Genomic DNA, 22,977 nt, shown 5'->3' with positions numbered 1-22,977 from the left:
ACTCAGAAAGCAAGCAAAAACCTACAGCTGTATCAGTATGGTTGGATGTACTCTCTCAAGCTTTCATCAGCCTTTTTGTGCTGCTTAAATACTTCAAATACATACATTTTTGAAGTGGAATGAGAAATCATCCCTTTCTCCCTCATGACAGAGGTAGGGGGAAAAAGGTTATTGAAGCCTTCTCTCTCCTTGTTTATTTTTTACTTTCTTGACCTCTAATGAGCTTCAGACTCTGTGAGACCTAAAAGGCACAAAATGTCAGCAGGATCCACTGCTGGTATTTAGGTTTGAGGATTTGGTGGAATGGGGAAAGGAAGGGGGTTGTGACTGATAGAGGAAAAAGAGATTTTTAAGCCGTTTCCCCAGATGCTTGGCCTGTTCTGTTCTGGAATTTTAGCAGCTGTCAGAAGATGAGTTTAGAGGAGAGCAGTGACAGTGGGTGAGTTTGGTGCTTCTGTGCTGAACTTTTTTTCTTAGAATGGCCTTTGGGGAAATGCTGGCAGTGGGATGATGACTAGAATTAAGAGGAGTTGCAAGATACTCCAGAGTTTCTCTCTGCTTCATTTGGTAACATAAGAATGACTGATAAATTATTAACATAGAAGAACATCTGGGCACAGTATCATATAAAAGATAATCCTGTATAAACTTGTGTCAGAAACAGGATATCAGTTTTATATGAGCTTTTTCCCAAGTAAGCAAATGGGGCTTTCCAATGATTGATGTAATTTGTGTAGGATGTTTAGACAGTATGCTGTTCCAGTAAAATAATAGTGATAAATCCAAAAGCAGCATCAAGCATACTCAAATAAATTCCTTATACCCTGCTCTTTATCTGCCTTCAATTTTCCTCTACATTTATGAGCATTGGCTGCATTTCTTCCCTGCTATGCCCCACAAAGATAAATTCTACATATTTAGAACTCAAGTGATGAGTAGCTAAAATCTATGTTGAAGTTAACAGCATCATGGCCATTGCTAGTGTTCTAATAAATGTATCAAATGCTGTATTTATATAAACATGTCAGTGCAGAGTGAAGTGTGACTGTTTTCATTTAGGCTTTGAAGGAAAGATTTTTAACTGTAGGTGTGCATGAATGTACATAATACATGAAAGATATAGATGCATATTTCCAAACACCCTGCTACAAATCCTCTGTGCACTCTCATCTCAAACAGGTTCAAAAGATGCTTTAATGGCACCACTTGTTAAAAAACCTCAGCTGAAACCTGCGTAAGATCTTAGTGCAGAACAAATTATTGGAAATGATAAGAAACTTGAAGATGGGAACACAGTGTGATAGCTCTGTTCTCATCTGTTTGTCATGTCCCGTCTTGTTAGAGAATCAAAGAATGGTTTGGGTTGGAAGGGACCTGAAAGATCACCTTGTTCCACACCTGCCATGGGTAGGGACACATTCCACTATCCCAGACTGCTCCAAGCCCTGTCCAGCCTGGCCTTGGACACTTCCAGGGATCCAGGGGCAGCCACAGCTTCTCTGGGCACTCTGTGCCAGGACCACAGCACTCCCACAGGGAGGAATTTCTTCCATATATATAATCTAAATTTCCCCCCTTTCAGGTTTGATGTCCAGTGTCCTTTGCTGAACCTTAGTCTGACTGTTCCCTCCTGTGCAGGGGCTTGTTCCCCTTGGAAAGGTGCTTGGGCAGAGGCTGGGGATCTGGTCAATGTGCAGAATTTTTTCTTCATAAACGAGAAACATAAAGTCATAAAGAATTCAGAGGAAAGAATCTGTTTCAGAATATCAGACTTGGTCCCCAAGTATGGTCTTTGGAGGCTCTGTACTGTGAAATACTCCTGGAGCTTGGCAAAGTAAATGCTTGCTGTCCCAAATGACTCAAAGCTGGAACAGGAAGCAGTTCAGTGTTCTCAACCACAAACAAAATATCTGCTCTGTGCTCCTAAAATCTTCTGAATGAGTACTTTCAGGAAAACCTGGCATTCCAAAAAAGCAGGCAGGTATAAAAAGAGAGATAAATGCATTTTTCTGAAGAAAGATTTTGATTTGGGAAATAAAGTAAAAATTAAGGACATGAGGTAGAGAAACCTTCTTGCATCTCCTTAGAGATAGACAATCATCTGTGCAGTCTACAGGCACAATCATGTGTGGGTTTGGATATTTCTTCTGTTGAATAGCTCAATTTCAGCAAACACTTAACTGAACTTAAGTGAATTATAAGCACTTTCCACCAGTGGAATTCAAAAAGTGCTTTAAAAAAAACATAATAAAAGAAGGAGCACAATATTCAAACAGTTTTTCTCCTGATAGTTATTCAAAATACTACTGAACATTCCTTCATGTTCTCTATTGGTTTTTTTTCATAAAAACCTATTGCAGAGCAAAATGTTCCAGTTTTGAGCTTGTCTTGGTTAGAAAAGACAGGTGTCTGCTAAGGAAGGCAGGAGCCTACCTTGAAATGGAAAATGTAAACCCCTTCCCTCTGAATTATTATAATTTTGAAATTAAGGGACTCTCAGGCAAAGATATGGGAGTAGGAATAGCAGTTCTTTAATAGGAAAATTAAAAATACAAATAGAATTGTACAAACAAATCACTGCCAGAATCAGAACAGGAGCTGACACCCTGTGGGTCAGGGAGGTGGCAGCAGTCCCATCCCAGGGTGGCTCAGCCCTCCTGCAGTGCCAGCTGTGCTTCTGCTGGAGCAGGATCCTGCACAAGGGGGGAGTTTTCCTCTGGAGCTCCAGGGCTGGTGGAGATATGTTGTCCTAATTTTTCAAAGTGTCAAGTTTTCTTTTATAGTTCTTTTGAAAGTTTTAAAGTTCTCATAAAACTTCTTTAGCCTTCTGATAATATTTACATATTTCTACTGGAGTTTCTCACGCAGTGTTCATGTAAATAACGATTGTTTTGCATTCTTCTTTGTGAGGAGAATTGATAGACTGTTAGTTTGACCAGTGTGGTTGGAGAGGTGGCAGTTTCATCCTCCAATCCACTGTCACTTTTAGAAGAGGCTGCTGTGGTGTCCCAAAAGTCAGATTGTATCCAGGTAGGAATGCTTGGCTCCTCCCCTGGGCAGAGTATCTCCCAATGGATGATGGAATTTTCTCAGCCATTCAGGGACACTCACTGGCCATGGACAGAAGAGATCTCCTGGAGGGAGGACTGGTTGTGGAAGAGAGAAAGAAACCTGCCCCATGAACAGCAGAGAACTGCCCCACCTCTAACAGATGGTGATAGAACACACAGCCCCAGCCACATCTTCCAACCTCAGACAGAGCTACAGTGTGTATTTTCCATGTGACCCAGCTCCCACTGGATGTTTTGGTTCAGATTTGATTTGGGTTCAGATTTCACTTGTTTCCCAAGCAATGTAACACGCCCTGCCACGGGTTGTGCTGCTCCCTGGTGCTCCTGGATCTGACAGTGAACGAACAGCAAACAGTGCCAGCAAGGCAGGCTGTGTTTCCACTGGAGAAAAGTGTGTTTTCTGGATGAATATTTTCATGTGCACAGGCATGATGTGGACTGCCACTGGTTGCAGAGCAGCAGGCTGAGTTGATTGCTTCTAATAGGAATTCTTTATGCAGAGAGAAACTCCTGGAGTTAATGCCGATAGTTTTGGTTTCAGAGCAGTCCATCAGCATCCGTGGTCATTACAGCTCTAGTTTCCTTATTTAATGCAAAATATTATTGTTTCCAAAGAAAATGGGAACTAATACAACTTTATGAAGCAGATTGCTCTTTTACTTGCTTTACTGGCTTCACCTGTGAGTCCAATCTAGTGGTTTTAACTGGCTTTGTGTCACAGATAAATCAATCTGCATTATATGGGGCCTGACTTGGCATATTTTAAAAAGAATGCTAGTCTGGTTATTTAAAGCACAAGCTTCAAAACACAGTCACTGCAAGCTCTTAACAATACCATTCCTTTTTTAAGTTGAGGCAGAAAAGAAAAATCTCAGCCTAAAAATGGCAGGGATGCAAGAGATTTTATTGGGACTTTTCAATTTTAGAGGAGGAGAAGCCCATAAAAAGCCTTGATATTGATGCTGTAATCCCTGAGATTTCGGTAATTATTCCTAGTCAGATGTATTAACAGGGAGTTAAAATTGAGAGTTCTTAGTCATTTATAGTGAAAATGTAACAGAGTGGTAGTTGTAAATTATGCCGTTCAGATTTAAAACCAGTTTTAAAGAAATTCATTGTTCTCTGTGTGTGGTAATAAAAATACCACAGATTTTGGATCAATACATATTAATGTGTAGAATGTTGGGCTGCAATAATTTTTAAAGCTATAATTAGTATTTTTTTTTCCTTTATCCTCATTTACTTTGCTGAGTGAAATAGGGACTCCTGAGGTGTGAGTAGAACATGCCTTCACAGGTATTGATACAAGAACCAGCAAGAAAAAGCAGTTTTGTCAACAGGTTCATGTTTGTCCACATGAGCCTTGGCCAAAGTGAAAGCTGTGTCTGCTCTTTAGTGATGTTTAACTGCTGAGTGGACCCAGACACAGACTGCAACCCTCAGGTCATTTTGCATATTGAAAAGTTGATAGTTTGCCCACATTGAATCTCTGGATTAAATGTGGAATTGGTAGTAGTTGCCTAACTGTGAGATCAGCTGTGAGTTAAAATTTGTGTTTACTCATGATAAAAACTCTCAGTCTGCACATAAATAGGGCCACATATCAGTATTCAAACACCCTCCAGTTAGGAGGGGAGAGGGGGAAGGGTGCCTTGTTCTTGAAAAGGAGTATAAAGCAAAGCAGTCTTGGTGAGAATAACATCAGATGAATCCTTGCCACCCCTGGGGTGAACACCAGGCACTCTGGACCTTGTGGCTGCAACTGTTGAAACATCCAAAATTTGCTTCCCAGCCTGGTTGTTTATCTTGTATGTTATAAATACTAAGATTATCTCTACAGGATTAGTAGAATCCATCAGATCTCTGAAAGGGCAGCTTTAAAGTTGGCTGAACCCCCACTGATGGAAGGGGTGAGGAATGCAGAGTGTGGGAAGCATCCATCAGGAAAAAATAATGCCTTGGTAACAAGGATTTGTGAGAAGGAACTGCTTAGCAAACACTCAAGGTTGTAATAAATCCTGTTTGGATATACAGATAAAAATTCCAAGCAGGAGAAAGTTGGTACAGGAACTTGGAGCCTTCTAACAGCTTGGCTCCAAAGCTGAGTTTCTTTTCATCTCAGAACAGGTGGGTCAATGCCAAGGGTGGAGGAGCAGGTGGTGTTTGTCAGCTTTACTCCATGAGACACAACTCGATTTCCTCTCCCCTTTCTGCTCCACTCTGCAGTCAAGAGTATGAGAGCAACCCTGTACTCATCTAAATCAGTAATTAGACTTTAATACCTGCACTCAGGGCACTGTGGGAATTGCAGATATCCTGATCTTTTGGAGTGGATGCAATGGTGTGAGCCCTGCTGCTGAGCATCTTTGTTCATCCTGGAATACTGACTTTGAACTCAGTGTCAGTTTTGGTGTGTGGGAGTGAGTGTTACGTGTTTCTAAATGTGAAACACAGTACCCTTTAAAAAAGAAATACATATATATTATTCATTTCTCCTAAGGGGATACTGGAATCTTTCTTTCAACTTTTAGCCACAGATACACAGTTTCTAGTTTAAGAGGCAGGATTTTTATGTTGTGGGTTTTTTTTCCCCTCCCACAGCTCCCCTCAGCTGATGCCTTTTCCACTTATTAATTGGGTATTCTGTCCTCAGTTGAGGGAGAGATGTGGGATAGCAAATTAATTATATGGGGCTGAACTATGATTCAGGGCCATGTTTCTTGGACTGCTAAGCCTGTTTTGATGAGCATGAAAATCCAGAAACACCTAACAGAGATTGTTTCCATCCTCTGGAGTAGATTTCCAGTGTAAAGGAAATTTAAAAGTAGATTTCCAGTAAAGGAAAGCAGTGGCTATAGCAGGAGTTTCCTGTTGGTGGGTTAGTGGTGGAGCTGTAAGAAATGTGAGCCAGGATTGACTTTTGGCTGTCCATGAATTATGCTGGACAGGCAGGACTGGCATGGAACTTTTCTGAGACCTTTCAGTCCTCCATGCTTTTAAAAATTACTTTAACATGATGGGGGCTTTTGATAGTGCATTTTTTGTCTTTTCATCAGCATTGCTCATGGAATTAGTTTTAAGTGAGGAATAGTCTGAGGGGGGCAAATGTCAGGAATTGCAGTCATGGAGGTGGCTGTGGGACAGTAATGTAACAAAAGTAAGTGGATTAAGCCCTTAATGCCACTAGAGAAAAGGAGATTTGTGTGTCCAGCTGCCTGTGAAGCCGAACAATTTGTTAGGTGCATATGCAAAAAAGGATTGGATTAAAAAAAAAAACAACAAACAAAATGGGAGAAGGTTTTGAAACTTCAGCAGCAGCTCTGGTCAGTGCCACCTTGCAGGGATCCGTGTTGAACAGCCCCAGCAATGGCCCAGCAGAAAGGTAAACAGCTTAATGGAATCCATCAGGGTATTAAAGGTAAGGCTCTGCAAGCATGAAAATAAGCAGAGAACTGAGGCAGGAGAGCTGGTATTAGCAGAACAGAGAGAAAAAGCAAAGCCAACCCAACAAACCCAAGTGAAAATAACCCCAGTGATGGTGTAGCAGCCTGAAAACTGGGTTAAGGAAATAATCCATGTGTGCTTGAAAGCAGTGGGAAGTGGTAATGGAGCTGTGGCTGCAGGGACTTGGCATCTGGTCCTGGAGCAAATAAACCACAGGGCTGTTGACTTTGGGGCTTAGCTCAGCAGCAGAGAGAGGAGAAGCTGCTGGGTATGTGACCAAATCCAAGAGTTTATGATTTACAGGATTTCATGCAAGGGTAGTGGATTTGGGAGTCAAGGCAGCTGATCGCCGTTTGAGTGGAAAATACAGGTTTTTTCTGTATTTCACTGATTTGTTTAGCATTTAAATGCATTAGTTTATTGCACATTGTACTATCCCTTTCATGCTTCCTTTTTAAGCTTACCTGATAATATTTTTAGGTGGTACCTCCTGAAAATTCAGGTATAATATAGGATATTTCACATTAGCAACTAAAATGCTTGTTTGGTGAAGTCATTGAAAATTATTTCCTTTTTTTCAATTACCTACTAAAATTGAGGACATTTTTTCAAAGTCAGTGAGAGTTCACATGAGGAATCATAAAGATACATTTTGAACCCCCTTGTACTCTGTAACAGTAGAAGGGCTACAAAATTCATTTTATTTTCTTCATTACTTATTATATCCCCTCTAGAACCATTTCTTTATTATAGTCTATCATGTAAATATTATTTGGACTACTTTTAAAGTACACAGTACTATAAAACTTCAATTACTTACTTTGACAACTGTTATGCTAGCTGTTAATAGGCACTTTAAAGCTGAGAGTTCTCCTGCCTGTTGAGTCACTCTGTGGTTTGGTGGTGTTTGTTAAAAATTATATGACTGCTCATACAGCATAAAAATGAATTTTAAAAATTCCTCTGCTCAAGAGCATTAGGCAGTGCAAGCTCCACAGGAGGCTTTTGGTGGCCAGTGTTTTTCATAATTGCCTGTTAAAGAGTTTCTTGCAATGTGGAAAGAGATGTAAATAAAGAGCAGCGTTGTTTGGGGTGGATGTGCCAGATTCTTTAAGCTCTGCACTCAAAATCACAGAGTAACCACTGGGGTGAGAAATGGCAATGTGCTTTAAGGAAGAGGAGGTGGTACTCAACTCATGTTCCCCAAACACCACAACCCATTTCCCAGCCAGACAATATTCCCCTTCCTTTATTTGCAAGTTTGGAGTTTCCATCATAAAGTCTGTGAAGTGCAATAGGCCTTTGTGCTAATGTGTTTGCCCTGGGAAAACATGGATATAAATACATTTAAATACTGGATGTGGGAGTATGAGGCTTTCTCAGAGGTGATGTAGACACACCTTCATGCACCATACCAGGTGAGATGGCACTGCTTCAGGAAAGGTTGTAAAAACAAGAATAAAGAAAGGGTTGTATAAAACAATTCCGTATTTCTGAGGGAGACTAAAATTTTCCATAGCTGTGTGGTACATTTTTATTAATGGGCTGTAATGTACCTTTCATCATCATTCAAATGTAACTGAAGGAGGCTTTTAGAGCACAGCAGTGATGTTTCCACAATCCTGAAAACAGTTAATCTGTTTTCTGGGCTTACCAGGCAATGGTTTCAGCACCATTGTACTCTGAAGTTGTCCTGCTGTGGTTTTACCCATCTTTTCAGCAACTCTCCAGCCACTGTTGGAGGGATGTTAAATGCTCTGAGTGTGGTAAGTTGTTGGTATGCTGTGAAGATGCCTAATTTAAGGTACTGCTTTGAGTTTTTCTCTGGAGGGAGCCTGATTTCTCTATTGCCTGTGTAGATGATCTCCATATCTTGCCTGTGAAGTGAAGTTCCCTCTCACATCCTCCATACTCAGGAACACATTGTGTTTTTAATCTTGGGATTTTTCACGGGTTTGTTTTCCTCTGAATGCAGGAGCCCAGGAGTTGATAGGGGTGGAACCAAAGCCAGCACAGGCAGATCTCTTGCAGGAACCTGCAGATTCCTGTGTCCTCATTTTGCCATTGCAGATTTGCATTTGCCATCAAAGTGCATGTTGTGTTTCCTTGTCCACACAACTCCTCACACGTGCATGGGGGTTTGTAAACAAAAAAATGGAATTGGCATAATGGTTAAAAGCAAGCAAATTCCTACCATGTGTCCATGTGTTTGCCCTGACTTCCCATCTGGGCTGGAATTCATGAGGCAGTTAATGAGCTTTCCACGTGGCTGTGTTTTATACACCCAAGCATTCTTTGGTTTCTCACCCCTGGCTGAGGAAGTAAAGTCTCTGCTTCTGATTGCCAGAACCCCCCTGATTGCTGCAGGAGTCATTGGTGGCCTCTTCATCATCGTCATCATGGGCCTGACGTTCGCCGTGTACGTTCGGCGCAAAAGCATCAAGAAGAAGAGAGCACTCAGAAGGTTCCTGGAGACTGAGGTGAGCCCGGGCTGCCTCTCACAGCCTGTCTGGAGGGAAATGAAGGCTGCTCTGCTCCTATATTAGAGATGTTCAGCTCTTCCCTTACCTGTAGAAATCCTTCTGCTGACCTGTGCAGACTAAACTGGTGAAAATAACAAAGTTGTTTCAGGGTGCTGGCTTTCTGCACAGCTGTGGATTTGTGGCTTCTGAAGACCAGGAAAAGTTCCCTATGGTCACTAGAAGGTGTGTCCCACCAGATTTCTCAGCTCCCATTCTGCAATTCACTGAACTTCTGTTCCAGTTTTTCAGTACATTTAGCAGCTCTCATGGTTAACTATTACAGGGTTTCATTCTGGCCATGTTTCCATGTTAAGTTGGCTTTTAAGCCTAAAGTAAGTTCCTTCAGCAAGCTCTGCTACAAACTTCATGCTTAAAGGCAGATGTTGTAACTTACTGTTGTTCCTAGTGCCTACAATACCTTTGTAGTCCAGATTTTGTACCTTCAGATTTTGTAGTGCAGATTTTGTCAAAGGCTGTAGTAATGACCAGTAATAATAATGTATTTTATTAAGCTGAGATATTCCACAGAGCTTAACCAACTGAAGTTCACAGTTCTGCTGGCAAGAACATGTAGCAGAGCTATAGCAGAGTGCTATGACAGCTCCATCCTGCTCTTTGAAGTGTCATTAGTGAAAGGGGCAATCTAGGAAGTATGTTTAAATGTAACTTTAAATGTATATCTATCAGCTACTGCAGTGGTGATTACTGTCATCTCCTCAGTCCTATACTTGAGACACTTTGCAAATGATGGTACTTTTAAATTAGACTGCACCTTTGTGAGATAATAAAGCTTGGAAATGCTGTTAGCTAGTGACTCTTTGATAAGGCATTATTAACAGTGCAGTTTTCTCTTCTGTTCCAAGGGTTCTGCTCCCACTCAGCTCCACTCTAGAGCCTGGGAGTAAATGATTTATGCATCCCCAGTCTGTTTGCATGAGTATCCTGTTTGGCTAGAATTTGTGTTGCTTGTTAAACACTGTTCAGCTGAATAGAAAGCTTAACAATACTCAGTGCCTTTACATGAATAAATCTTGCCACTGTATCAACCCATACTTAAGCATAAATTATTTTAAGCAGGTGGTTCTCCTTGCATTGGCTTTGAAATCCAGATTTCATTTTTCACTGGGTCAGATAAAAGCTGTGGCTGGCAATAGTCCTGAGGGACCAGGGCCTCCTACTGAACATGTGGGGAAGCTGCTGCCTTGGGTGAGAAACTGAAGATTAAATCAGCAGCATCCTGAAATAAACACACAAGCAATTAGCTTTAGTTGAAGTCTCTCTTTCTAGCTGGAGGCTTCAACAGGACTTACTCTTTCTGTAGATCATTCTCTATAAAACCCTACAAGCCTGGTTTTAGACCCCCCCACAACACATCCCCTCTTCTCCCTGCCATGACTGTGGCACAGAACCTCTTTTCATCCTTCACAAACTGAAAATACAGAAGTGTGCTGCCAGTTTGCCTAATTTTCTTCTAAAACAAACCTTTTTTTCATGGTATAAATACTGAACATCTAAAGTAGGATGGAGGAAAGAGAAATCACTCAACTTGTTGCTGTTTGGATTTGTTATGTTTTCTTCCCCGTTAATTGCCAGATACTAGTATTTTCACCTGAACAAAACTAATTAGTCTGGTCAACTAATTAAGTAGTTCATGGTGCCCAAAGAGCTATAGAAGTAGATCTCAAACTGCAGAGCATGATGAGTTTAGCCTTGTAAACAGGCAGCTTTGAAGTGCTGCATTGTTTTCAAACAAATTTGAGTAGGAGAAGCTCTGAATTATTTTCGTCATCCTGTAAAGGAACAAAATGCTTTTCATGTGTTGTATTGAGTATTGTTCTCTATGTGTATTTTTAATTTATTTTTAAAGAAGCATTGTTTTTCTGGCAGAGATGGTATGAGATCTATGAGCATTTTTATCTGAATGTGCCATTGTGCCTCATTTACAAAGTTTCTTGGGACATCTTGGGCAAATTGTTTAATTGCAGTAAATTAGTGGCTGTTATAAATTAGTTGCCTGCTCTAAGGTGTTTTCTCCCTAAAGCTGTCTTCCTATGTGGTAAAACAGAATTTCAGAAAATCGTCCCTTCCTCAAAACAGAATAAGAATGTGATGAGCCGTTTAGTCCAGGCCATTAAAAAGAAATATGGCCAACTTAAAAGACACTAAAATGGGCAAAAATAGGATGTGGTACACTGATAATAAATGCTATATTTCTGTCATGTAGAAAATATTTATACTGCCTCCATTATCAGAAGTCCTTGGATGTGTTACTCTGACACCAATTCAATTTCCAGTTCATAATTCCATCACGCAGTTTCTGGTGGAAATTACTGCATTTTAGTGAGGACTTGCTTTATCAGGTCTCTTGGTTTCGTGGCGTTGCTCGTTTGCTTTTGAAGATGAAAAATCTCTCCAAGAGTTGACAGGGCAGGGGTCAATAGATCCCCACCACTGTCTGGTTCCAGTATTTCCTTGGGTTGGTTGCTCTCAGCACAAACTCCGGATGGGTCTCCTTGCTCAGCAATGTTTGGGACTGTTGGGTTTTCCCTGCAGCTGGTGGAGCCCCTGACCCCGAGCGGCACGGCGCCCAACCAAGCCCAGCTCCGCATCCTGAAGGAGACAGAGCTGAAGAGAGTCAAGGTGCTGGGCTCTGGAGCCTTTGGAACAGTGTACAAGGTGAGAGCCTTCCCCACACAGCCCTGAGTCCCCTCTTTCACCTCTGGAGCAGGCAACTTGTGCATTGCAGCACAGCAGCCTTGTGAGAATCCAGGGATTCCCTCTGGCTGCCCTGGGACCCTGGCAGGGGTCAGGAACCCCCCTGGACAGAGCCCCCAGAGACACTGGCTGTGATCTCTGCCCATGGAAAAGAGTTTTCAATCTTACAGGATGAATTACCAGCTCTGAGGGTTTGATATAAGTAATAATTAAGTGTGGCACAGGTGCAAAAGTAAAATTTTAGGATTCTAGATAAGGGGTCCAAAGGGGACAAGATGGAGGAAATTGGGTGTGCCTTGTCCTTTTTCTCCTTCTTCATGCCCTCCATGTTTCACTCTGGTGTTGGCATTTTTCTGTTGGTTCAGGCTGGGGACACACTGTCCAACGTAGGTGACAGATATTGGCACTAGGTTATTGTAAATGCAGCCCAGGGAGTTTCTGGTATTTAATGTTTGTAACATCCCACTGAGGGCAGAGCCCCACACGCTGCCCTGCAGGACAGAGCTGGGCAGGGCAGCAGAACATGTGAGAGATAAACAGAATAAACAACCTTGAAACCAGCACAGACCAATTATGGCTTCTGCTTTGGCAGCGGGGCAGAAAGACAGAGAATTTCTACAGTCTCAGAATCATCAATACCAGATTCCAACACAGCCTGTCCCAGGGGTGGTTCCTGAGCCCTGGGAGAGAAAGGGCTCTGGAATTGTGTGCAAGGAACACATCCTCAGGATTGAGTTCAAATTGCAAATATTCTTTCTTGGTGAGCAAAAACATGTCAGCCCCAGTCATTTTTATGTGCAAGAGGGCTACACAAACTGGATTGTCCTGCTGGCAAAGTGAAGCACCAAGATTTGCCCTTCTGCTCTTACCTAAAGCATCTTTTATCATATTCCATCTTTTGGAAAGATGGATAAACGCTGTCTGTCATTTCACAAGTGTCACATGGGTCTTGCACCAGCAATAATACCTAGTAAAAGCAATGCCATCACCTAAACTGTAGCACTTCTGATTTCTTCCACTTAAAAAAAAAAAAAGATGAGTTACTTCAGAGCATACTTGAACAACTGGGATGTGAGGGTGGAACCCAAAAAGGAGAAAGTACTTCAGTTAAAGAAGTATTTATTTTTTAAGACCTGTTGGCCATGTCCAGATCTCAAAGGCATGAAGTGGGGCTTAGTGGGCATGTCAAATCAATTCCCCAATCCTTTGGGAGCACCAGGTGGTAGATCAGAGCACCTGCATGTGTCCTCAAAGAAGGGAGGAAAAGAAGGAAGCACAGACCAGGTCGCTGTAGCTACAAGGTCACGGGAATAGATTTATGAATTACGAGTTTGAATGTACTTAGAATGTGCCATGAGATTGACAAGAACACAGCAGTAGTCAAGAATGATGGAAAAGTAGCCCAAGACAGTTTGTGAATTTTAATTTTAAATTTCCTATTTAGCCACCTAAGTTTTTTATTCTCAGGTATTAAGTAATTATACAAACTACAAACAGCCCCTAAATGCTTCATTCTAAATGTATTATCCTCAGGGTTTTCTGTTCCTGCATGATGTTATGATCTGGTGATAATCAGTTTTGAGAGTTTACTGATGGCTTCAAATTTGAGCATCAGAATCCAGACAGAAAATACAGATTTTTGTTTAATTATATCCGAATCAGTATCAGAATTGTATCTGAGTCACTAGAAAATGTGCATCATGTCCATGCTGCTATTACTCTTTAGAAACCCTGTTGTGGACAAGAAAATCAAGGATGTTCACTGATACAAAATGTTTCATTTTAAATCAGAGTTTAGTTTTGATGTTAGAAGCAGTTTTATGGAATTCTTTTATTTTGTAATTTTGTGTATTCTCTGTTATGAGTCCCATAACAGATCTGTATAACATGACAGAATGTGTCAAAAAGAACTGTAACTCTGAATCAAGTTTTTTCTGATTATTGTCTTCTTAGTCTTCTTTTTTTCTTTTTCTAGGGGATCTGGGTCCCTGAGGGAGAAACAGTAAAGATTCCTGTGGCCATCAAGATCCTTAATGAGACCACTGGTCCAAAAGCCAACGTGGAGTTTATGGATGTAAGTAAAACACAAGCAATGTCTTTGGATTTTGGCATGGGTGGTACCTTTCTGTAGCCCATAGAGGTTGTAAAGGGAAATTCTTGCCAGTTTTCTTTCTTTATATTTAAATAGCAGAAGGAGGCTTGTTCACAGCACCTGGTGGGGCTGGGTTTTCCACTGCATGTGCCCCAAGATACTTGGAGTTTTCTAAGAATTTGTTTTTCTGTCAGTGTAAGACTAAAACTCCTCTGTCTCATGGGCCAGATATTGTATCTTTCTGTGGCAGAAAAGCTATGGAAGAGAGAACAGGAGTTGCAGGGGAGGATCTTACCATTCATGCAGGTCTGTATTGGTGTAGAAGTCACAGGAACAGAAATTCAGCTCATTTCCCCCCACTTTGGTGTTCCAAGACTCTGGAAGCTGGCAGCAGCTGCAAAGCATAACAGGGAGAAGGGGAAAAATAAAATATGCTGGATTTAAAAGCCCTTTTGCTCTACAAATCTGAAATGCCATGGATAAGAGGTCAAGATGGTAATGTCCATGAATGGTCTATGATCACAGAGGCTTTACACTTAGTTTTCAGCTCTGTGTCAAGATCAAGGCTTACTGACACCATGAATCTCCATTTCTTATTCAGTGACAATTTTTGATAAGTCATAGAAATTTGCACTTTTTTTGTAGGTCATTCTTGTGAACTTGAAAATTGCATATGGCTTTTAAGTCTTGCTGACCTGTTCTGTGTGTAGGCCTGATTTCTTAGCATTAATGAGACTGTAAGCCACAAGGAGAAGGTACTCCCATTATATAGTCTATTCTTCCACCTAGAAGTGAACAGGAATGTGCAGCTATGGATTTAGGTGCTCCAGACAGCTGTTTTATGTCTGAGTTCTTAGGCAGTTGAAGGAAGGCTGTGTAGAGGAAGGGATTTCCTGTGTTTTTTACAGAGCACTACACATTTATGTTGGTTAGATAATTTCCAGCCTCGATTATTTTATCATTCTGTTGTTCTGTTGCATTCAGTAATCATTTTGCACAAACAATAAATAATAAAAAAAAGGCAGTTTTGGCACTGTTTAAAAGGAATTAATTGCACTAAAGGGATAACAAGTATTAGATATCTGTGCTTAATGGACAAAGAATCTTGCTAATAATTGAGCTGCCCCAAGAGGAGAGGTGAGATCCAGTGAACTGGGTGTCAGTGGTCAGTCAGTGACACAGATTCCAGCCTAAAAGTGAGGGAATTGTTATCACTGTGTGGAACTGAGAAATTTGTGCCAGATCAGGATCTGACCCCTGATCTGATAGAGAAATAGTAGCAATAGCTCCTCCTCTGATACTGATTAACCTCGAAGCAAAGAAAACATAAGGTCCTTGACAAAAGGCAGAGTTGCTTGTGTGAGGTTTCACAGCTCAGCTCAGGTCAGTTTGGTTCACTGGACCAAACTTCCCCCCAGTGTTTGCATCAAAACATCTGATAAATGGCTCAGAAATGAAGAGCCTTTTGGGAATTCTGGAGATTTTTGGCTGTAGAGTTACAGTAGGGAAGGTTTCCCTTTAAATTAATACTTTCTCCTGAGTTTTTGACCCAGTGGCTGCAAGATGAAAGAAAAATTAAAGATGCTTTTAGTTCTTGAGGTTAAAAATAGCCCTTAGATTCTTTTTAATAACAATAAAAAAAAATTAGACTTCATCATTAATTAATACAAGTGGCAATAAGGAGAAATAATGTTTTCTGTCAGTGCTGGTTTTGATATATGTGCAGTGATTTGTAATCCTTTCCCGTACTGCATTGATGAAGATAATTAAATTTCATTCTTGTGAAATAATTGCTAATCCAATTATACAGAGGTTTCTTGCCATCCATACCGCCTAAACCAGTTGTTTAGCTCCTGAAACAATGCACTTTCAAAGAGAATGACCTAAGCATTATTTATGGCCTTAATGTGACTACTTCTACTTGTCCCAAAAAAGGCATAAACATTTAAAGCATTTAAGCCAAAATTTAAATCGTGAGGAGATAACCTAAATATCTTTTACTGAAATGTACATGAGAGTAAAAAAAAGTGTTTTACTGTTTTACTTATTGTCACTTCAAGACTTTAGTCAGTATGCCTATCCTGATAAAACTGAACACTGTTTACTCATTTTATGAGGAAATATTCAAATGTGCATCTGAAAGCAAAATGCATCAGTTGCACTTCAGTAAAAAGTGTTACGAATAATGGCTGTTGGTTAAAAGCACTTGTGTCAGATTTTGAAAGGAATAGAGGTGGCTAAATGCCACAGTGAACATGGTGGGGTTAATTCTTTGTTAAAAAGGGTCTGCCAGTGTTGGTAGTGAATGGAAGAGGAGGTTAGTGGGAAGGTGCCATTATATGTGTCACACCCTTGACTTTGTAGGTGTGCTTTTTGTCAGCAATTACTTCTTCCTGGGAAAGTCCTTATATCTGTAAGTAAAAATCGGCATTCCTTTTAGAAAGGCTCTGGAAAATGGAAAGGCTTTGGAAAGCAGCAGTTTGTGTGCAGAGGGAGTACTTGGGTCACTTCAGCGTCCACAGAATTGCTGCTGTGGGTATTAGTGGCACTGCCCATAGATCAGGTGAAAACTTCTGATGCTGGCAGAATGGGAGTCTAAAAGGGCTCTGCCAGCTCCTGAAATTCTGCTAAACCTTATGCTGAAGGAGTAAAGAAAATCACTTTTGGCTCCTGGGCTGTCGTTTCAGCAGCCTGGAGCCCTGCTAATGGAGCAGTAATGACTGTCATGATATAATGCCTGATGTCAGCTCTGCTGCTCTGGCCAAGCACCTCCCATCAGGAGAGGATGGATTGGCCACCATCCAAAAGCACAGCCCTTATTTGGGATTTTTCTTGAGGGAGCCACGGCAGAGTTTGTTTTCCAGGCTTTCTCCACCCATTCCCAGCTAGCCCTTTCCCTTTCCTCCCTGTGTTTGTCCCTAGATTTGTCACTGCAGTAGGTCTGTGTCTGCTACAGCAATACAAGCTGGGATCTGCAAAGTAGGCTGGACCAGGGCAGATCCAGGCTGCACAGGAAGCCTTGTGTGGATTTATTTTCACCACACACAGGTTGCTGTTGCTGTTCTGTCCATGAAGGTTTACCCCATTTCCCCACATCCTTGTGAGTGTGTATTGTGTATTACAAAGTCTAAAGGATTTTCCCCTCAGCATGGCCGTGGGTTTAAGTTGCAGGGCAGAGTTTCTGCTCTGGCAGGTGCCCAAAGGGGGGCTGGAGTTTGAATTCAGAGTGCAAGTGCTCTGCCTGCACCATCAAGACCCATGGGCACCAGCAGGGAGCTCAGTCCTGCTCCTCACCCTGAGCCTGGAACAGAATATATGATGGTTCTGAGTTTTATGGAGAGTAGAGAATATTGTGGCAAGGAAAACAGGCAAATGTGCAGCTGAGAGGCTCCTTGATAGTAGAACAGGGACTTACAGTTTCACTTGGGAAAGCAATTTCACCTCTTCAGCCTCAATTTGTTTGGCTCTTACCATGGTCTGATAAGTCAAGTAGCCATTGGTGTGGTCAGATGGTTTAACATCAGCCCAGATACTCAGCTGACAATGTAATAAATTCTAGAGACATGCTGCAGTTGGAAAGTACAGCAGTCTTTGAGGCTGAAAACGTATTCTTAAAAAACTTATCATGGAGCAACAGAGAGTTGATGAGAGCCTTTCCTCCAAGCTTGATGTTTCCAGGAAGTAATCCTATGAGCTGTGGTTGTGTCCAGGATTTTGATCCACTTACAAGTTTAATCTGTCCTCCCTGAGTTTAAATGCTCCATTATCTGTTAGAATATAATTAGAGGCTGCAAGCACGAGTCAGCATACACAGAGTTCCTTGGGAGTCCCTGAGCTCATTGAGATGAAGACAGTTTGACTGATGGTGGTCAGCTGATATTGGGCCAGAAGCTAATAATAGAAGGCAGTGCTGCTTAGCTAGGTGAGAAAGTTAACTTGGGAAAAATTAAACTGAAGGCTTTGGGATTTATGGCTGGAAATAAATTTCCCATTCTCATTTGTTTCCTAGTAAGAGAGCTTCAGAGGCAGTTGGTTTCTTTTATGGTTTTATAATTAAGATCTAGAGGCTTCCTGGCTGGGTCTGTGCTCGCTGCAGTTGCTGCTTGGAGTGTGGGAGGACATTTGTCACGCCAAGTGCAGAGGTGGGGAGTGACAGTGACCTCCACCAGGCATGGAGCAAGCAAATTAAAGCTGCATGGAGGGGACTGACACCCACATCTTTTATTTATGTCCGGCCTAATGAACTAAATGAATAAATCACTCAGATGTGCTGCAGAAACAGCTTTTTCTAAATTGTATGCCTGTCTTACAGTAAAGACAAGCTCTCAGCTAGAGGATATCAATATCAAACTTATCTTCAGTTGAGAGGATTGAAGACAGAAAAAATCATGTAGCTGACTAGAGAATTCTTTCTCCTGTTCAGCTGAAACCCTGCAGATATATGGATAGGCCTAGATGCTTTCTTTGTTTCCTCAAGTATGTCTAGGTGGCAAGTACAGCTAGCCAGTTATTCAGGTGAAGAAGGTGAGAGAAGATTTACCTTTTCTTGATTTCCTTTGTTGGCTTCAATAGAAAGGTTCTAGGCTGAAGCTTTTTTTGATTTTTTGCTTGCCCCACAGTGGCATTCACAGAGCTATTGAGGCTACAGACACACTCTGTGATACACAATTCCTCAGCTGAGGAGTTGTGCATTGGCCTCAGGTGCATTTGCCCTCAGCCATCTTGTGTGTCTGCTTTATGTGACTATGTGGATGACTGGTTAAATATGTTTCAATATTTTATTTATTTAAATATTATTTATTAATATTTTTAAATATTTTTAATTCCTTGTACACTTCATGCTCCTGCCCAGCCCCGTGTTTGACCCAGGTCTTCAACAGACCATATAGATGCTCCTGAAAGTCTGAAAAGACATTGCTGCTAGCAGTGGTTGCATCCAGACACTCCACAGTCCACAGTCATTCCACTTGGGAAATACAAGAGTTAATCCTGGATCTCAGTTGAAAGGGCAGGTTTAGGATCAAATGAAATCCTTTATGGCAGCAGTGAGACATTTTCCTTATGAAGGTAAGAGGTTTTGCTGTCATTTCCTTGCACATCCTCCTTTCCAGCTGCCATGGGGGGTCTGTGAGCACTGCCTGGCTCTGTGCTCCACTGCAGCTCAAACAGGTTTGCACTCCATCATGTCAAACTGCAGGAGGTGGGGGACAAGGGGTGACATGACCCCTGTGATTGTAGGAGTTATGGACATGATCCTGTGATTGTAGGAGTTAACATGACCCCTGTGACTGTAGGAGTTAAGGACATGATCCTGTGATTGCAGGAGTTAAGGACATGACCCCTGTGACTGTAGACCTCCTTCTGTGCAGCCTCCCCCTCCTCCCCACTCGTGCACACTGTGAGTGTGAGCAGACACTCAGAGGGGAACTCTGCCTCTCAGTCCCAGGCACAGGAGCTCATTTTGATGGCAATTACAATTTCCAACTTGTCCAGAGATGCCAGAAATCCAGTTGTCCTTGAGAACCAAGCAAAGGCCCCCAGAGCACTCAGCCTCTGCAGTAGCTGGAAATCTGATCTCTGATGAAGGTGAACTGCTTTTAGTCATCTGGAGATTAACTGTTTCAAGGCTACCTTTCTGTTATTTACACCTGAAGCCATGATTTTCCTTTAAATGTTGGCTTCAGTAATTTTCCCTTCAGCAGGGTGTGAGGGTAAGGTGTGTGTGTATGTGCAGGGGGGTTAATTTTCCATATGCAGGAGCACGTGGCTGTGTGGTGAAAGTACACACATAGAAAGGACAAGCACAGGCAGACAAGCCAGGCTGCTTGGAAACAATTCTGCTGGCATAACACTCTAACTGGAAAATGCAGTGAGGGAAAGTGAGTTTGCCTGCTGCTGGTGATGGGGGATGTCTGAGTCCTACTCAATTCAGGGGAGCTGTGAATTGGCCAGAGAATTCAGCAGAGCCAGGACCTGAATACTGAAATTTAGGGGAGCTGGGAATTGGCCAGTGAATTCAGCAGGGCCAGCACATGAATACTGAAATTCAGGGGAGCTGTGAATTGGCCAGTGAATTCAGCAGGGCCAGGACCTCACCTCTAGAGTAATCCTTCCAAGTCTGCCCCAGGTTTGAGGAAGAATCCCATGCTTTAGTGAGGGACTGACATTAGGAGTTACTCCTAAATGAATCAGGAAGTACATTCAGATGCTTTTTGTTATGGCTGTTGCAGAACTCCTTATTTCAGCTTTGCAATGCTTTATGATGTGGAAACCCTGCATAAAGCTGGGTAAATCTGTGCATGGGAAGAAGATCAGGTGAGAGTGTTCATTTATTCACAGGGAAATATAGCTGTGGATTAATTGAAAGTATTAAAGAGTCGAATCAAATTCAAATATTGAATTTGCAATATCAAATGCAAATATTCTAGCTGTAAAGTATATATAAAGGAAACATTTTTAACCGAGATCTTGTGTTACACTCAATAACAGGGTTGATACTTGTCTCCTTGGCATGTACTTTTGGGTTTGGTTACTGGAACATGAAGTGGGTTATTTGCTTGGCTGTATATGTAATTGTTCTGAAGGTCAGGATCCCAGAGTTGCCAGTGTTTTATCAGGACACAGTAGGAGAGAGGTCTGTTGAAAAACTGTTTAGAAATTGAGCAGGTAAAGGATGGGAATACTAAAAAAAAAAAAAAAAGATGCTGAGAGGTGGTGCTAGGAGTATCAAAAGTGGTACACAATAGTTTTATTAGGGGACTTATCAGGAGCTTATGGGATTTGTATTTCCATAATGAGTTTTCTGTTGCTCTCAGTACCATGGGGTTTTTTTCTCTTGGCACTGTGCTATATGTTTCCACCCTATACCATGGGTTAGATCTGGGTCTGGGACAGAATGCTCTCCTCCAGCTTCTTGCCTTCCCTGGATCTGCATGCTTGTATTTGGATGTGGGCTTTTAGGAGAGTAATCTTAGAGACTTCAGTAAAAATTCCTGTTGGATGCAGTAAAGCCATGAATTCTGGGGACTCATCCCAAGAGGATATAGTGCCTGCAGGTGTGGGTCTTTCCATCTGCACAGCCAGGAGTTGGTGGTATTTAAGGCAGAGGGGAGATGTTCCTCTGTAGGCACACATCCTGCTGCAGTGGAAAACTGTAATTCAGTTTGTCCTTACAAACAGGAGAAAGTTTTCCTTAAACAGCAGCAAAGTGGCTGGGGGTACTGGGATTCTTCTCACAGTCTTGCTGGGATTCAGATGCAAAGTGCAGAAATAAAAGTGACAAAACTTGGTAAAATTATTAAATTATACAAAATAAGGTTCTTTAGTAATGCTTGATGTGTTATGAGAAGAAGGTGACACAGATATCCAGTTGTAAAGCAGAGTTTGGCACTGAAAACAGGGTGACAAGTGTTGCCTTATCACTAAAACTGAAAACCTGTAGTTAAGAAATAGCTTTGCATTTTTTGTCTGTGCCTCCAGCTCCTATTAGCAATATAAACCAGGCACATGTTAATGTTTAAGTTCCTAAAGGGCACTGTGAATGCCAGAATGTTGCCAAACTGCTTAAAAATGCAGGGTTTTATGGGACCCCTGTTAATAAAAGAGAGGTACTGTTTCCACAAGCTTAACTGTAATGCATCCCAAACAAACCATCACTGCTTTGAGGTTAATGGCAGATCTAATGAGGTGCCAAGTCAACTTAAAGTTAAGGGACAACAAGGCTTTTTGTGTTGTAAGGAGAAAAAAAAAAATCCATATATACATACAAATGATCATGCTGTGACTGTTTTTTAATAGGAATGCAAGGGTACAAAAGCACAGGATATAGGAGCTGAATTTCAAGTATCACTGTCAAAGTACATTTTACCTCCAAATATTGTAGTTTGCAGTGCTTCTCCCTCAGTACTTTGTTGCAAATAACCCCTGAAAAATTGTTTTCTGTGCCTCAGCACTGATCCAGACACCTCTGATACATCAGCAACTGTCAGAGACTTATAAAAATAATTAACATCTGTTTACATTAACACTGTACCTACTGTTTACAAGTGACAATCAGATATTCCTACTGCTGCTCATGATGGAAGAAATGAGACAGGGAAAGGTGGTTCCTGACTGGCTTGCTGGTAATATTCTGCCAAGACTTTTTGGCTATCAGTGCAATAATTGGAATAAGCAGATCCATTTGAGGTCACACTGGGGCTGGCAGTCCACAGAGCAGCAGATGCTGGTTGGAAATGCCTGGGTCCTTCTATACTGAAGCTGGAGCTCCAAAAATAAGGAGATGTTGCAGAGCAATATTTCCCACACTAACTATGATAGTGTTGTTTCTTGTTTTGGTAATACAGCATCTCTTGGACCTGTTGAAAGTGCAGTGAGATTGTCCTTGCCCTGAAAGGTGTTCAGTCAGGACAGACACAACAGATGAAGAGGAGAGGAATAATTATCACTGTAGCAGTTTATAGATGGAATTCTGAATTGCAACACAGATCCCATCACCTCTGAGAAAATTACTTAATTTTTAAAATTGATTTTTAGTCATCTTCAGGTTTTAAATTACCTCAGGATGTTTATGTAGACAAATACTTATTGTTGTTGAGGCAGGGCGGGAATGAAGTAAACTTTGATTCAGAAGGCTTGAGAGTAAAACTCCTGTTTATTTAAAATGCCCCTCTCTTTTATACAGAGCTGCACAAGGACCAAATCCATTGGTTCTGAAGTGAAAACAACCCACCACCATTGGTGCAGAGTGCTTGACACACAGTGATAGAACTGAACTATAAGCAATGTGAAAAACAAGAGAGATAAAGAATTATTTACATTCTTTCTTAGCACTTTCCCAGGCTTTTGCCTGGCTAGAAGCTCTCAGTTTCTTCCTTTGACTGAATCTGAGTCCCACAAATACTATATAAGGTTTCTTCAGACAAAGCTGTTTTATCTACTTATCTGTTCAGAATGTGTCTAAAATGTTGATTTATTAGCTTTTTCTCAGGTCAGGTGTTGGAAAGATGCTGAATGGCACTTGATATATAAAGCAAATTGTGTATTAGCAGCAGGAGAAGGAGAATAGGTATTCTTCCCTCTTAGTTACTTGCAAGGTGATTACAAGTGTATCCTGAAGGTTTCTGCTTCATAT

General features: G+C 41.5%; 1 protein-coding gene across 1 annotated transcript in view; it reads left to right on the top strand.

The window, feature by feature from the left end:
- Window positions 1-22,977, top strand: part of ERBB4 (erb-b2 receptor tyrosine kinase 4) — a 595,862-nt gene that overhangs the window by 464,525 nt on the left and 108,360 nt on the right. The window contains exons 17-19 of the mRNA XM_031505345.2: window positions 8,863-8,995; window positions 11,591-11,713; window positions 13,728-13,826. Of these exons, the coding sequence (XP_031361205.1) occupies window positions 8,863-8,995; window positions 11,591-11,713; window positions 13,728-13,826 (355 nt within the window). The remainder of the gene's footprint in view (window positions 1-8,862; window positions 8,996-11,590; window positions 11,714-13,727; window positions 13,827-22,977) is intronic.

The sequence above is a fragment of the Lonchura striata genome, chromosome 8, assembly GCF_046129695.1.
Source record: "Lonchura striata isolate bLonStr1 chromosome 8, bLonStr1.mat, whole genome shotgun sequence".
Taxonomy (NCBI): domain Eukaryota; kingdom Metazoa; phylum Chordata; class Aves; order Passeriformes; family Estrildidae; genus Lonchura; species Lonchura striata.
This window is presented reverse-complemented; position numbering and strand designations above follow the sequence as displayed.